A 17820-nucleotide genomic window follows, 5' to 3' on the forward strand; every position below is an offset into this window, starting at 1 on the left:
ATTATAAACATGCCAGAAAGATTTTTGTTGAAGAACTGGTACCTGGCCATATCATTACTCAAATTGTCCCCTGGAACCAGGATTCTCAAATTCATTCTTGATATCAGGTACTCTTGAGCCTATACATGCTTCTCTGTATGAATTCACTGTTCTGGAGAAGCAATACTAATTCAGATGTGTCCACTGCACCTGGGATCATTTTTAACACTAGGCATGCTTAAGATGGAAAAATAATACAAGTTATTTCTAGCAAAGCAAAAGGTTAAACTGCTGATTCAGAACGGGAAGACCATTAGCAAAAAAGGAAAATAAAATAGAAGAATGCAGTCTTAGAGTATACCTAACAGTCATCCCCTTACACCACCATCACCAATGACCATTAGCCCAGCTTGGGAGCATTTTGTCTTTTTATTAACTTTCAGAAATGAACCCCAGTCATGGGTCTTCCCACTTTCAGATTTTCTTGTTTCTGTTCAGTGTATCTGAAGCTCCAAAAATTTTCTGAGAGCACTGTATTAAACTTTGATCTAAGGAGGAATGCCTTACCCTGCAGCTTTGATTACCTGTGCTGAGACTGAAAATGCAAATGCGGTGTCCTAAAGATTAGCTGGAAATTACTCTCCTTTGATGTGTAAAGAGTCTCTTCAAAATGCTGGTTCTATTACCCTGTTTGCCTTTTTTGCTCAGAAATTCAATTGAATTGCAGTTGAAGACTTCCATTCTGAAAGCCTCTTATGTCTGTGGCATTTTTTAAAACAGTTATCATCAATAAAATTGCAGCAACCACATGTAATATGCTAACAAAATGGATGTCTAACTTGAGGGTCTGCTATTTGGACTAAGTAATTTCCCTTCTCCTTTCTTCTTGATCTCCCTGCCCCAAATGTCTGCCCATTTCAGGGGTCATGTGCCCTATGGCTCTGGGAATTAGGTGCCTGACTCTTACCTGACACTTGGTACCTCTGTCCATTCTGGCAGTCTGAGCCCTTAAGAGAAAGCCCAGCAAGCTCAGATCATCTTTTAAAAAAGACAGGCAGTCTGTGGTGATATGGTGATGCCTGCTTTTGGCATCAAACATAATTGAAGCCTGAAGTGGTTTGCAGCCCTAGCTCCCATTTCTCAGGAGGAAGTCCAAACCACCAAGCTATAGGAGCTCCTAGGAGGAAGGAAAGTGGTATCTCCCTAAGGAGATGCTGCAAGAGGGAGTCTGACCACACATTCAGCTAGGAGGGAACAGGCCCTGCTTCCACGATTTTGTTTGTTCTAATCTAAAGTTTATGCTAAATTGCCCAGAATGCCATAACTTCCCAGCAGTTCATTGCATAATGATCTTTAGTGTAAGTATTCCATGTGGGCAAACTGATTTTATGGGAACCCTACCATCTTTTCTGATTCCTGTCCCAGGCAGAGTTTTATGTTTATCAGCAGCATCACTGTCTCATGTGAGATATGTACTAAATACAGCCAGCCTGCAATGAAAGGAGTGACACAGTTGAAAGTGTATTGCCTACTTTTCATCTTATTGAACTACCACCTCACAAAGGTTGACTTAGGTGTTCTTATTCATATACTCTTGATGCACTTGACATAAATTACCAATGCTAATTTATTTCTCTTCAACACAACACATTAAAACTAAATAACAAAAGGTTCCTAAATATTACTAGAGAAATTGGATGTTTAATATTGACAAGTTATTATTTCAGAAAAAAATATCCTACTCCAGAGATGTCTTGAGTACAACTGTGACATGAAACACAGTCCTCCCATGTTTATCTTCGCTCCTCCCCTTACCTCACAGTGGCTCACTGAAAGTATTCCTGTTGTCATGGATGATGTTTTCATAGATCTTACCAATGAAATACACTCACCAGTAATAAAAATGTAGTATCGTATCTCAACTTGTGTGAAACGTGCACTGGATTCAAAGACTTATTGTCTTATTGACCACTTAGTTTCCTACTTTTGAGAATTCTTTGGGATTTAAAGTATTCAGTAGAAGTCTTCTGATCTGTATTAAAACTTTGATCTCTAGGCTTTTCAGGAACGCATGCAGTTTATTAATAAGTATACTGTGAGAGGTTCAGAGGAGCCCATAGCTGAGACTGAGATCAGAAGTTTAACACCTAGTCCAGAAGAAAGAGGTAAGAGTATAGCTTTCTGTCAAGCATTTCATCTTGTTTGTGAGCATTGTTATTTAAATACATAAAAAGAGATTAGTCACCTGAAGAATAAAATGTCCACAAATTAAAGTGGTGTAAACCACCACAGTTCAGGAGTTCCTACCATTCGTTCTCAAATATAACTTATACATTTCATAGCCTGTGTTTTAGTATAGGGTGCAAAGTTAAACAATAGGTTTTTAAGCATTCCTCATAGACTGTTCAGATCATTAGAAAAGACTTTTGCATGAAATACTGGTGGTAAATGGAAAGAATAGCCCTGGTAAAGGTGTCCTAGCGCACACTGGTATGCTTTGTCTCTGTGATCTCTATCCCTGGGATAGAGATCTGGGAGTCCTGGTGGACAGCAAGCTAACCATGAGCCAGCAATGTGCCCTTGTGGCAAAGACCAACAGTATCCTGGGGTGCATTAGGAGGAGCATTTCCAGCAGGCCGAGGGAGGTGATCCTTCCCCTCTACTCAGCCCTGGTGAGGCCACAGCTGGAGTTCTGGGTCCAGTGCTGGGCTCCCCAATACAAGAAACATGGAGCTACTGTGGGGAGTCCAGCAAAGGGCTACTAAGATCCTTAAGGGGCTGGGGCATCTTTCATAGGAGGAAAGGCTGCAAGAGCTGGGCCTGTTCAGCCTGGAGAAGAGAAGACTGAGAGGGGATCTGATCAATGTGTATAAATATCTGAAGGCAGGGAGTAAAGAGGATGGGGCCAGACTCTTTTCAGTGGTGTCCAGTGACAGGACGCGAGGCAACAGGCACAAACTGAAACACAGGAAGTTCTGTCTGAACATAAGGAAAAACATTGTTACTGTGAGGGTGACAGCGCACTGGAACAGGTTGCCCCGAGAGGTCGTGGAGTCTCCATCCTTGGAGATATTCCAGAGTCGTATGGACAGGGTCCTGGGCAACATGCTCTAGGTGGCCCTGTTTGAGGCAGGTGTTTGGACTAGTTGATCTCCAGAGGTCCCTTCCAACCTCAACCATTCTGTGATTCTGTGATCCCTTCTTTGTTTAATTGTTGCATTGTTCCTCTTGACTCTTGGAGACTGCCAAGTTACTCTTAAGCAAACTTTAGGCAGTCCTCTAGTACTAGAATTCTAACCCTAAATTAACTTGGAATATTTTTGGAAATTCATTGAAAAATACTCCCTCAATTCCAAGTTTGTTAAGAAAGGTCATTAGTGTAGAAATACTAAAAATTTGTTTAGCATCTGAAATAGTCAGCATGTGCAAAGACACTATGACTTATTTATATTTATTAAAGTGAAATAGATTTAGTATTCCCATAAGTAGTCCCCATTTAGTAGTCCCATTTAGTATTTAATTCACCTTACTAGTTTGTTAACCTGATCTCCCATGACCCTTCATAATCCTCGCCAGCAACACTGCAGGCACTGAGTACTCTCTGTGAATGGATCTTCAAATCTGAAATTCCATTTGAATCTGAAGGAAAAAGAGATGTCTTAAAAGTGATTATAATCTTGTGACTTAGACCTTCAAGTTCAATTTAATATTACTTATTTTTCTTTCTTGTCACTTACTGATAGTATTTAGCATTGTCTCTATAGACACAATTTTAGAGCACTAAAATGGTGAACACTAATTTTCACAGCAACCAACTGCACTTAACTATAATTTTTCATGTGAAACATTTCCAAGTGCTTCTAAAAAAAAAACAACCAGAAAGATTAGTTGCAAACCTTGACGCAAACGCATTCATGAGAGGAGTAAAATTTTTTAATGCTTAGACTTCTCTTTCCTCTTGCTGGAGAGAAAATTCCAATAATATTTTTAAAGGTTTTCATCTATTACTATAATAAATAGGGTAATAGGAGCATTTTCATGGAAACTAACTGCTGTGATCATCATTAAATCTCATCAAATTTCACAGACTCTTTTCAACATATCCAGCCAAACTGAAAGAAGGAAGCTTGAAATATCATAATACAGCTCAATACAGTGGCAAGCTTAATGTCAGATAAGCTATCATACTGTGAGAATGCTACATTAAAGGCTCAGCTACTGGATACATAACATTGTTACTATCCATGTGGTTAAAAATAAATTCTAAAACTGCAGCTTGTCAATTTTAAATCAGAACATTTCCAGTTACCTTTTTTATACTGTAGTTGCTGATTTGACAGTTCTTTTTCATTCAAAGTTTAACACATATAAGTGGTAGAAATAGTGAAAAACATTCAGTGTAATGACTAGCTTTTTATTAAACACTAAATATTAAAATTTAGAGATGGGCCAGAGCTACAACATTTCTGTCAGGAATTCAGTACCATGTAGTCTGAGGGGAGCTACAATCAAGATTTTGAACTCATCTCTTACAAAGAAGGGATTAATTCTAAAACTGAAATTTGAGTTTATGCTAGTTTGGGGCCTGTTGTAATCATAGACATCTGAAAAATTTTTTAATAACCCTTTCATTTTATCTACTCCTACACATTGGACCTTTTTTCTTTGAACTGGTATTTCCCAAGCTAGATCTCTGCCCAAAGGTTAATAAAATTTTTAAACTATATCCAGGATTTTTCATTCAGATTTAATTGAATGCTGTTATGTTTTTTTCTAACAGAACATGATTCCTTACTGATCAAAAGTTGTTCTCATGTTCTTTAGGCATTTAAAATTGGCTATACTTGATTATATTTACACTGCCTCATGAGTAGTGTGGATTTAGCTAAGATACATATATATATTTCTCTCTGACATACTTTTTGCAACCTCTTTGATTCTGTCATGAGTATTGGAAATAAAAATTCAGAAATATTTTATCTTTTCTAACCCATATTCTCACATATAATGTATTTTGCTGAGCCAAAACAGGAAAAAACTATATAAGAATATAGAAGGAGACTCTTGGCACAGCTGAATAATCAGTTTAATCTGTTTTGTTATAGATTCTCTTACCACTGAAAAGAAACCATCACAAGTAATTATGGACTCAAGCTTACAAATGCAGCAAAAGGAATGGGAGCCTATAGACTGTAGTGTCTACATGAGGTAAATTGCAGCAAGTACAATTAAATCCCAGTGAAACACAGAAATGAAAGACTAGCCAAGAATTTTGATATATAAGATTTTGTAAAAGCAATATATTGTTTATGCAATTGTAACTCATTCTTAACTGGATGCAGTATATGCTATTATATATGTTAATCTTTTCTTTTACATTTCATTGGTGTGAGCTACAATTCTGTCACATGCTTGTTAAAGTTGCTGTGAAAATCCTGGTCCATGTTTTATCTGTCCTTTATGTTGTGTACACAAAATCACATAGTAGAGAATGCAGAGGTGTAGATGTCATCTAGATGTGGTTATTAGCTTTGAGTTCCTTTAATATGTGTGCCTTCATACATCCCATTACAGTTTATGTCCTTTATTTAACATAATATATGTCAAAGGAGCTGAATTATTACACTGTCTGTAATGAGAATGTGACATAAAAAATTGAAGAAAATGCATGTGCTGTCCAGTATGTTTTCAGTGCTCATCTTGAAATAAGTGCATACGAAGTTTGTCAACATGTAATGCTAGAAGCAAATAATATATTTAACAAATGCAATGCAATTAATAATCATAGTTAATAACTGAAATAATTATATTAACTACATTTTTATTCAAAATAATTATATTATTTATTCTATGTGTTATTATAAAGCTATTTACCTAACATGCATGCATCTCCATGTTTGCCATACTGCAGTTAGAACCCAGTTCATGTTTATGCCCATTTGTATTCAGGGTGGCATTTATGCAGCTCATTGATTCTCAAAAGCCCTTAGAACATGCTGAGTAATTCCCAAATTCAATTTTAAATTGAAAGGGAAACTAGCTTTATACTGAAGTTAATAACACTAAAACAGTGGAAAATAGGACAAAATATCTTCCACAGGCTTAAGTCTTGTAAGCATTTCATTTGTCTTCAAATCCTTAACTTTTACACAAGTCATTTAAGTCAGATTATAAAAATATATTATCCAGTTTGCTGCCATTATGCCAACAGCAAAAAGAAATTTGCGTTTATCTCAATGTTGAATTACTGTAATACCAAAAACTTCTGAAAATAAGATGTTTCTTGCAAATTAAAATGAGCTCCATAGGCAGGAGTTTTCATATGCTCAAAGATGAGCATGATTTTACAAACATTTTAAAATAGACACTCAGATATGAAAAGGTCTGACCTCAGGAATTACTTTTTCATTAGGGTTTTATAAGCAGAGGAAAAGTGACTGCTTAACTGTATCTAACATCACAATGGTTGCATTGCAGTATATAAGCCGAATGTATGTATATAGGTATTAAGTCACATATACACCTCCCAAAACTTTATTTGAAGAGAGACAAACGTCTTTGTACTTCCTACAGAAAAACAATGTCTGAGTCTGTTCTAAGAACTGAGTCTATCATTCAGCGGCAAGAGGTGCATAAAGCAGAAAAAATCAACCATTTTAGGGAACTTCGAGAGCTGGCTTTGGAAGAAAGAAAAAAAGAACAAAACGCTAGAACTTTATTGAAGCAAAATATACTTGAAATGTATGAGAATCTGCAGGTAGGTTTAACTGTTACTGTGATATCCAGCACTAGCACAAATATCTTGTTTTAAAGTAGATCAACTATTCTCAAGACTTTTGTATTCAGTCCCAATTACTAGAAACAGTGTAAAAGCTTGAAATTTCACTTGGGAAAAGGTTAAAACTGAAGCTTCTAGAAAAAAATATAGTGCTGCGCAACATTCTTAATATGATATTCTTAGTACGTTTCCTGGTATAGCTCTTTGCAACAGCACTATTTTAAGAATATCACCATAACAGCATAGTTTAAAATAAAAATAAACTGAGCTTTTGGTATATATGACCGGATGCATATTAGATAAAGTTTGGCCGTTTTCCTGTTGTAGAACTGTATATGCTGTTTTGGAAAGTAATAGGGAAACAGATAATTTATGTAGAAGCGTGAGCCCCTCCTAATATGTCTAACAGCACAGATAGAGCACACAGTATCAGTCTTCCTGGAACATGCATAAAGCTAATAAACAAACAGTTGGAACTATTAATCCTTAAAGAAACATGGCTACAAATAGTAAATTTGATAGCATTTGTGTAAGATCCATCCTTGGCATTAACTCAAGCAATAAAATTGGTGAACGTATCCTGACAAAATTGGCTTATGCTTTGAGAGCCAACAGAAACATTTTTGTTACACAGTGGTGAAACAATAACCACTAACAATTGGCTGGCCACTGTCCAGAGCTCTTAAAATTGGATAAGAGACAGTAAAAATAAGTTTAAATTAGGTCAATTAATTTACAGCAATCACTTGAAAGCATCTTAACAAGTTCCCAGACAGACTGATGTATGGTACTTAACTAGAAGCCTGCAAGGAGCCGGGGTCTTCTACTAGACTAGTAGACTCCTACTAGTAGAAGTACTACTTCTACTTACTGATTCCCTAATAATAATACATGTCAAGGTTTTCAGATATTGCTATGATTTTCAGTGCCTAACATATTATATATTAGAAGGTCAATTCTTTTTTAAGAATAGTGCCTCAACTCTTTCTAGAAAGCATGTCCATTTAAAATGTTATAACATAAGAATTTAGAATCAGAGTTACTTGTGAATATCTATACTGTGCTGATCAGCACTTTTACAGTATTTTCATCTGTAGACCACAGAGAACTGTACAAAGGTATCCAGGTTTCCCCATTGTCCAGGATGGAAATGTAAAGGGAAAAGCTTTCAGAAGCGTCCAAGTCCCACTTGGCCTAAGTCTCACTGAAGGTCAGTGTGATTTAGGCTCCTTTAGTGTCTTCTCAAAATGGGACTTTGACTTCTAAGACACTTCAGTACTGCTGAAAATTAGATCTTAAGGGATTTGTTTAAGATGACAATGCAAGTCAGTAACTGAATCAGGACTAGATCCAGATGGGTAACCAATCTGTTGCCCTATCCTCCCTCCTACGCAATTAGCTTATTATGCCGGCAATTTAAAAAGGATTTTCATGAACTTTCTCTTCTTCTTCATGGTGAAAAAGTTGACATATAAGTTGACTGTGTTACCGTAACAATCAATAAAAATGCATGAGCAAGTAAAAAGAAAAGCAGAGATGCCCTACCAAGCCCTATAAAATCATATAGCAGAAACACAATGTGAAACATAGTGAAAGGATGCAGAAAACACAGAAACATAAAAAGGATGCAGTTCCTTGTGATGAAATCAACATTCATGCATTGGTGGGGGTGTTGCTGTTTGTTTTTGGCTAGGCATCCTTAGACGAAACACGAGGCAGAATTCTCGGCATTCGGGAAGCGTACAGAAGTAAGCTACTCGAGGCTGAGCTCAGGAAACAAGAAGCGCTGGCAGCTGGTGAAGCAGTCCTGCAAGCAGAGCAAGAGAAGAAAAGCCCAGATGCACAAAAAAAAAAGCAAGGAAAAGGTTTAGGGAAAAAAAAGTGATTTTACTTGAGTTGCTGACTGTACTGACTCGTACTTAACTGTTTCGAAAAGAAAATCTATATACAAAGAAGAAAAAAATTTACTTCTTTTCCAGTGTTTTTTGTAATAATAAATTTGATCTCTTTGCCCAGTTTTATTGCAAAATCTGACCAGTATTCTTTTTAGCAGTGTTTGGTATTTTGCTCTCATAAATGGTACTCACTACTATTAAAGTTTATATGTTTTACTGGAAATAAAATTTTGAATTGAAAATTCATATTGTATTCAGATTCTTCTCCCAAATTCTCACTGTCTTTCATCCTGTTTTTCAAATCAAAACAGAACCAGTCAAGAATGAACCAGAGTTGAAACTGAGCTTAACCTATCAGTTTTGCAGACATTTAAGTTGGCAGAAACATGAGCTCCTGAAGTGGATGACAATTTGTGAGTTTATAATAATTAAATAGTGGCATACCACACATTCATATTCAGGCATTGGAAGTCTTCCCAAAGCCTGGTTTACTAAGCACACTCACATGATATCTGCGTACTGTATTATTTTTCCCTTTCACATCTGGCATCATTCTCTTAAATGTTTTTGAAATTCATAGTAACCCTCTGTCATGGCAAACTGTTACCTTCATGGCACAACCTTCCAAGGCTTGCTGAATGTTCCTTAAAATCGTATTACTGTTTTTCTTTTCCAAGCCATGTTTTGCCACAGCTGCTTTGCTAAAAGTGATTCCAGTAGGGCAATTCGTAGACCCTCAGTTGGGATATGAGATTGTTTCTTGAAGGTAGAAGGTAGATTAAGTGGCAGTCACAGGCTTTCTACGTGAAAGATAAAATATTCCCCTTAAGCTCTTGCTTCCATCAGTGTAGAATTCCTATTATTTTTTGGTATTCTTACCAACACAAAAAATACATGTACTTATACTCACTAGCTAGCACTCTGTAGTCAGAGACAATGGTCAAAACTCTTTCTGGATCAGACAGAGCTGTTCTAAATGGCTTAAAAGAATTTTCAATTTATCTAGTCACAAGCAGAAGTTTGAGAAGTTAGACTGCCTACGTACAGGCATACCTCGGAGATATTGCAGGTTCGGTTCCAGACCACCACATTAAAGCGAGTATTGCAATAAAGCGAGTCACATGAATTTTTTGGTTTCCCAGTGCATATAAAAGTTATGTTTACACTATACTGTAGTCTATTAAGTGTGCAATAGCATTATGTCTAAAAAAACAATGTACATACCTTAATTAAAAAATACTTTATTAACCATCATCTGAGCCTTCAGCGAGTCGTAATCTTTTTGCTGATGGAAGGTCTTGCCTCGATATTGATGGCTGCTGACTGATCAGGATGGTGGTTGCTGAAGGTTGGGATGTCTGTGGCAATTTCTTAAAATAAGACAGCAATGAAGTTTGCTGCATCGATTGACTCTTCCTTTCACGAAGGATTTCTCTGTAGGATGCGATGCGATGCGAGCATTTTACCCACAAAAGAACTTCTTTCAAAATTGGAGTCAATCCTCTCAAACCCTGATGCTGCTTTATCAACTAAGTTTATGTCATATTCTAAATCCTTTGTTGTCATTTCAACAATGTTCACAGCATCAGGAGTAGATTCCATCTCAAGAAACCACTTTCTTTGCTCATCCATAACTAGCAACTCCTCAACCATTAAAGTTTTATCATGAGATTGCAGCAATTCAGTCACATCTTCAGGCTCCACTTCTAATTCTAGTTCTCTTGCTATTTCCACCTCATCTGCAATTACTTCCTCCACTGAAGTCTTGAACCCCTCAAAGTCATCCATGAGGGTTGGAATCAACTTCTTCCAAACTCCCATTAATGTTGATATTTTGAACCTCAGTGGAGCAGTCAGAACACACGCAACATTTATCAATTAAGTTCGCTGTCTTATGTGGGCATGGTTCGTGGCGCCCCGAAACAATTACAATAGTAACATCCAAGATCACTGATCACAGACCACCATAACAGATATAAAATAATGAAAAAGTTTGAAATATTGCAAGAATTACCAAAATGTGACACAGAGACATGAAGTGAGCACATGCTGTTGGAAAAATGACGCCAATAGACTTGCTCAATGCAGCGTTGCCACAAACCTTCAATTTGTGAAAAATGCAATATCTGCGAAGCACAATAAAGCGAAGCACAATAAAACGAGGTATGCCTGTATAGTACACATACAATATGTCCAGGATGTCCAAAAGTATTTGAATGTCTAGGCAGCATGAGAAATTGTGAGAGCTCTCTACTCAATGCTAGTCACAAGAAATGTTTTCCTTTGTGTTCTGGCCACTGATATTAGATAGCCATTGCATTTGGGATTAGCCTTTCTTCTTCTATATCTTAATGAAATACCAGTTGTTCAGGCTTCTGCTGGCTTTGCTTACCTCTGTTTTATCAGTACCCCACTGGTTGACTTGAACTTGACTCACTCCTCAGTCAGTTCTATGATGTCTGTTCCTTGTACATCATCACACCTACACAACTGCTGTGATGTCTCTGCCTCTATTCAGCCTCCATCCTCCCATACAACATAATCTAAACTAGCTGGTTTGAGTTTTCATGTTTGCAAATATGAAAATTAAACCAGAGCCTGAAAACTGCACTGAAGATTTTTGTTTCAAAGAGCAGGAGCTAAGTTTTGCTTTGACCCATACAGGCTAGAAATAAAAAGCCTGTCAGTCTTGTGCTATAATTGCTCTGACTTTGTCCTCTCTGTTTTGGAATATGGGCTATACTGCTTCATGATATTCCATCTTGTTTCCATGGCAATAGCATGTGTTGGTTGTCTTCTTATGTGAATCTGTAACGAGCTTCTGTAGAAGAAGATCAAGCTGAAGTTCTGTTCTTGATGTCACTGCAAGTGCTATAATGACATTCTGTTGTAAAAATCAATCCGATTCTGAAAGCCATCATAATAGACATATAAATGTAAAAAATTCAGCTAATAATTTGCATCATCACAATCCATTCCTGCATGGAATCAGTTGTAAACTGAGTTAAACTCAGATACAGTGTACTCAAATCTACATGATCAAACCTAGTAATGTTACAAACAATTCTAAGTTTCATAGTTTCCTTGTTTTAAAGAGTAATGTGGCATAATCAGAATCTGCTGTGTAGTTCATGAATGTCTCTATTGGCTCACTTTTTTCAACCATGCAGATATGATGATGGAGTGAATTACTGTCACACTGTTTAATTGAGTGCATTTTGGAGTATAGCATGTTTTCAGAGAAGCACAGTAGCAATTTCATAGAATCCCTGTGCATATTCCAGGAAAGCAAAATATCTACTTACCTTATTATAGAGCCTGGGAGACAAAACACCTAATCTGGAGTGTGCCATAGAATTTACATTCATTGGACTCAGAAACAGATGAGTGATGAAATTTCTTATGCATCAGTTTTACATCTAATGAATCAATACAACAGTTCAGTGCAGTGTATTACAGTATAAGTTACATAACAAATATTACAAGTATACAAGTATAAGGCTAAGTATTTTGTAAGTGGAGAAGGGTGTACAAAGACTACAACCAAATGTGAGTATATTTCAAAATATGTCATTTATAGTAGTTTAAGAAGCCATAATGTTTAGCACTTTACCTTGAGAACAAAAAAAAAATCTAAAACTATCTATCTATTGTGTTTTAATTGACTTGATTGTTGCCTGCAATCTGTAGATCGAGTTGGACAAAAGTCAAATTCTATGTTCATATTGATAAAGCATTTTTGTCCTTTTTCCCTTTTGCCCTTTAGGATAAAGACAGCTTTTAAGCACCACAATTTTATGAAATTTATCTTCCTTTATTTTAAAAGACTTTATTGTCTGTAGTCAGCACAAGAAATTACTCAAATTCTATTTTTACAGATTGTGTATTTCAGAAATATGCCACTACATCAAACATTCATATTTTCCCAGGGTTTCCTGTAATAAAAGCTGTGGAATAGTCATCATTCCTGTTTATACAAGACTTAATGCTCAGAGTGGCCATTCAGGCCCAGATTCAGTAAGGACATAAGAAAAAGCTTTAAATTATGTTCTTTTGTAAAGCACTTAGGCAAGGGACTGAAACATGGGCTCAAGCTCTTTAAAGAACTGAAAAGATAGGGAAAGCTTTTCTGAATGAAGACATGATTGTCTTGATCTTTTAAGATGACAGTCTTTTCAGAGGGAGTCTTCTCAGAGGAATGGCTGTGTGAAGGCATACTTTACCAGGTGTCTGATGGCTTCAAGTCCTAGAAGAAGAGGGTGGTTTTGGCTGGGTTTTTTTTGAATAGTCTCCTCTGACATTACTTACAGAAAATCATCCCTGAGAACATTTGCCCAGTTTGTCATTTATACAGCCTCCAATTTTTGTTTTTTGAAGAGTCTCAATATAAAGAACAGCCTAGATAACAAGTCCATCTCTAAATGTTGCAGCTTAATTATCTTTTGACTTGGAGATTTAGGTACTTTTCCCCTGAAATGCCAAGTCTTACTCCTGGAAAAAGAGTATGGCAATTGCCATTTCTGTACACAGGTGGATAGATTGGGTAATCCAATACTTCAGAAATCCTGGCCTGTCTCTGTCAGAAGGCTGTGCTCTTCTTATTCACAGAGCCTATGTTGCCAATATTCTGCTAAGATTTTCTTTTTGTGTTTATGTGATTCTGCCACACCTTTATTACCCCCAACTCATAGACCAAATATGCAGCTAATTTCTATCTCTGTGTTTAAAACCCCATAGGACAGTCTTTTAGTATCTGATCATTGCTGAGGGTTTGCACAAGGAGTACTAGTTTCCAGAATCGGTGAAGTGGCAGGGAAAGGGGCACTTCTGGGGACAGGTTTGCCTACATTTTTGTAGAGGTAAAACAAAAAGAATTTGTTTGCAGTACTGATTCCTGATAGCCATTTCACTTTCACAGGAAATATAGCCAGTAATACAAAGTAAAATGACACTGCTCAGCAGAAGTTTTGAAAAGTTTTGATGGCAACTATAAATGACATGGTAGACTGCACTGTGAATAATCACTAAAGAATTACTTCTTTAGTGTTTACTCGCTCTACTTTTACATTTTAAGAGAAATGGTAAAGTTCACAAAGCAATATAGGAACCTAGGAAAGAAATAAAAGTCTTTGAGACTGCTAGCTGAGTTTAATGGGGATTAAGTCTGTAAAGAGTTTATCATTTTCAATAACTTTTTGTAGGTGTGTTTTGCTAAGCTTTGGCTGTTTTTACTGCTTGACCCTTTACTTTTGACCAGCTATTATGAGCTAGGAAGGATCTTTTCCATTAAAAGACATCTCTAAAGTTAATTTTTAATGCAGCTAGCTTCATTTATCTTCAAATGACTTGTCCCATCTGCTTTGCTTTAATTTGGCTGGCATTTATACAATGAGTTACAGACCAAAAACCAGACCAAGCCTATTCCAGGATGCCTTGCTGCTGAGACAAGCAATGTGCTGTGAAATGAGACTCTGTTCTGAGCTGCTAGTCTGCTCACCCCAGCAATGTGCAATTTACTAGCTATGTAAGGTCTCATTTTAATTCAAGGAGGAGATACAGCATTTATGCACATGCACAGCATTTCCCCTCCAAAAGGCAAAAGTGTCTACATATTTTGTCTGGCAGAAAACATAAGGGAACAGCTTTGTATAATCACACAGCAGTTTGCAGAATGAAAGAAATCTCACTTTTAGAGCCCTATTGTCCTCTCATTCACTTCTTGAATCAGCCCTAATAGATTCGCAGTCCAGGTAATGTTTCAGTGACTTGAACATTCTTGTTATTTTCAGAAAAACAAGACGCGCTTGTCAGAGGAAGACAAAGGAAAGAAGCAGAAAGTCAGGGAAAGAGAGAAGACAGTCTTTGCATAGTAGTGAGACTAAATAGCACAAGAGAAAGGTGGTTTGAAGGTGTTACTAACTGAATTAAGAGGAAAGAGAGATGTGTGTGTGTGGTCCAGGTAAAACTCAGGACCTCTGACTTCCATGGCAGTAAGGATGTGGGTAGTGATTTGCTCAGGACAGTGGTTCAAGGATTAGCAGGCCAATCTAAGAATGAGATAGTGCACAGATCCCAGTGTGACCCAGGACATGTTACTTTGGGTCAGGTCTGGAGGTACACTCCTGTCTGAAACCTGGACATCTCTGCCAAAAACCTGGAGTTCTCCATAAAGGCAAGCACCAAAATGATTATTCTTTCCAAGACACAAGTGAGAGGTGCTTGCCTTCCACATGGTGGCCCAGGGGTTGCAGCACAATCTGTGAAAGGGATAGTCAGGCTGCTCTGTCCTCAGCCTGGGAGAGCTAACGTGGACTGTATGGGAATGAGCTCCACTCAGCAGGCCACAACAGGCATCTTGTCCAGCAACCCTTGAGTTGGGGCCATCGTGCAACACTCATGGGACCAAGTGTAGAGGAAAGCAAGAGAAAGCCTGACTCTATATCTGAAGCAGTTGGCCGCAAAGATGGAACATGGGAGAAGGAGGGATACAGCAGTTGTATGTTCAGGGATGTCAATAAGATTTAACTTGCTAATATGCCAGGTTACTAAAGTGTCTTGCCAAAAAGGGAGCATTGTTTTGTGGCCTGGAGTGTCCTAGGTATCCAACTTCCATTCCACATAGGCTGAACATTTTATAGGTGACTGCAAAAGCAAAAAATAGAAGGCACCAGCTGACAGGGTAGAGAGGCAGTTGAGGCAATCAGCTGTGGCATGACTTGGAGCAACCAGAACTACTTCAGGCATAAAGAAAGTGCGAAGTACCTGAAGAGACTCCAAGGGCAGTAAAAAATACATGCTGCCTTTTCTCTATTCTGCCCATGCCAGACACCACAACTCAACTCAACCCATGTAGCTTTAATGCAACAAAATTCAATTTTTTTTTGCACTACAGAGAAACCTTGAATTGGATCTGAGGGCAGTTGTTTGCAGAGGCTAGAACTATAGATCTAAAAATGCAGTTAAAGGAAAGGTTAAAGCTGCCCCACTCCCAGCCATCGTAGACAAGGGGATGAGAATTTTTATGTCATAGGGGTTTATATATCTCTTAACAATACGTCTTTTAGGAACTGGGAAAAGATCTGGATAAGAGACAAGAGATTAATCACAAGTGCCTAAAGCAATGCTTATATTTTTCTCTCTTATGCCACAGAAATGTGGCATGAAGGCTTTTGAGGTTCAGCTAATGAAGGCATCAGAAGCTGCTTCCTCTCACCTTTTCCTTACTCTTGATTCTAGGGTTTCACAGCATTTCCCTGTCATCTTCAAAAGCATTTTTCCTTGCTTTTCTGTTGCTCCAGTCCAAAGGGCAAGTTTCCCAAAGGGCAATAGATTACTTTCCAGAAAACACATTTCTTGTACTTGCTAAGTTACTTTCACCTAAATTATTAGGAATCGAAAGTTTCAAAGATTTCATTGGCAACTTAGTTTTTTTGACCATTTTCTTTTTTCCCCCATAAATATTACTGGATTAACACATTGCAGCTGCTATGCTCCTCTGAAATACTATTTATCCGTACTCTGAGAAAGATATTCAAGTGCTGTTTAGGGTTCTTGCCTGCCTATGTCCTTATCTACTTTCTCCTAAAGTCTCTGATTTATTTCCCACCAAAACAAAAATTTGAAAATCGGGCAATCTGCCTAAAATGAAAAGAATCTACTTCCCTATCATATCATGTACCAACTGGACGCACAGAAAAGCATGTCAAGATGAGGTATCATTCTATTTCCAGTCTTCTCACCATAGCAAAAGCTAGACATCAATGGATCTTCTCCCATGTATCTATTAGCACGTGTGCTGAGTATATCATTTCTGTAATTTAACACCTGGTCAGCACTGATACAACTCTGCTGACATGCAGTATAGAATGATGGCAAATCAGGTGTGACACATGTTATGAGGTTAAGTCTCTGCTCTAAGGAATTCAGCTGTAGATTTGTTAGGATGGACTATGGTAAGGTATTGTGAATTAATACCACTGACAATCTAATTAAATACCTTGCTTCCAGAAAATACAGGACCCAAAGTCTCCTTGTTCCATCCTTTCCTATGGGTTCCACTGGTTTCATTGCTGCATTCATATTGCCACCCTGGTAATCTAGTAGTGTGGCTAGGTGGGGAAGTAATATGGATAAAATGTAAATGACTTTAAATATAAACCTACAGAAACATTGTGCCATGGTCACATTTTATCAAAAATAGTACAGATAGTATACAGGCAATGCATAATTTTGGCCAGATAAATCTGGAGGCTGAGTCATTCAGCCATTTTTAAATATTCATAATGATGATTGTTGCCTGGAGAAATAGCTAAAATGAGACACGTGAATTGTGTCAATGCCAACAGGTAATATACACTGTGAATGAGGTAATTAAAGGCGTATTTAGCTTACTAAATTATTTGTAAATTTCTTTATAGTCCTGATGCTGCTGTTTTCTTGCTGAAAATCTAAAGCATTTTATTTTTTAAAACAAAATATGACATCTTTACTGTCATTTTGAGGAGTCTTAACACCTTCCACCCATTTCAGGTGTTTCCTAGTTTTATAAAAACACAGTCCAGGCAAACATCCAAGAGCACTCTCAGTGCTTCTTTGTCATACTGAAGATCTCTCTTTTTTCAGAGCAGTTGTAAAAAGAAGTGTCTTTCCACCACTAGCTGGATTGCAGCACAAGTGTAAGGCTCACCAAGATCCTGGACCAGATGCACATCTCTTCTTCCAAACATGTTATTTATAAAAAACCCTCAGGCATAAGGGCTGTCCCCCCCCCACCTCCAAGTTCAACTTGCTGACACTTCTGACAGCCTTGTGCTCTGGGTTCCTGCGAGGGCAGGCTTCCCCCATAGAGACACAGGGGACGTGGTAACGAATTTCCTTCCCTTTGCTTTTAAGGAGTGGACATAAACTAAGTGCAAATATAAAGCTCAGAAGCAAAGGTGTACTGCAGAGCATAAAACCGTATCAAGGCAGAGCCTCAACCAGAAAAATACACTAGCAATTGTTACATCTCTTCACTAGAGGGAGATATTTCTGTATGAGCCTTGTTTTAAAGTAGAAAAGCTGACTCCATGTTCTTTAGTGTTTAGCAGAAGCAGCCACAAACCTATCGGAGAAGCACCGGCAGTTTGAAGGTTACTTGTGCTGCTCTCTCCTTTACAAACATGCCAT

General features: G+C 37.6%; 1 protein-coding gene across 1 annotated transcript in view; it reads left to right on the plus strand.

The window, feature by feature from the left end:
* Window positions 1–8642, plus strand: part of ADGB (androglobin) — a 132583-nt gene extending 123941 nt beyond the window's left edge. The window contains exons 32-35 of the mRNA XM_067294750.1: window positions 2036–2150; window positions 5085–5187; window positions 6553–6736; window positions 8451–8642. Coding sequence (XP_067150851.1) covers window positions 2036–2150; window positions 5085–5187; window positions 6553–6736; window positions 8451–8642 — 594 coding nt within the window. The remainder of the gene's footprint in view (window positions 1–2035; window positions 2151–5084; window positions 5188–6552; window positions 6737–8450) is intronic.
* The last annotated feature ends 9178 nt before the right edge of the window (window positions 8643–17820 follow it).

This window comes from Apteryx mantelli, chromosome 3, assembly GCF_036417845.1.
Source record: "Apteryx mantelli isolate bAptMan1 chromosome 3, bAptMan1.hap1, whole genome shotgun sequence".
NCBI lineage: Eukaryota > Metazoa > Chordata > Aves > Apterygiformes > Apterygidae > Apteryx > Apteryx mantelli.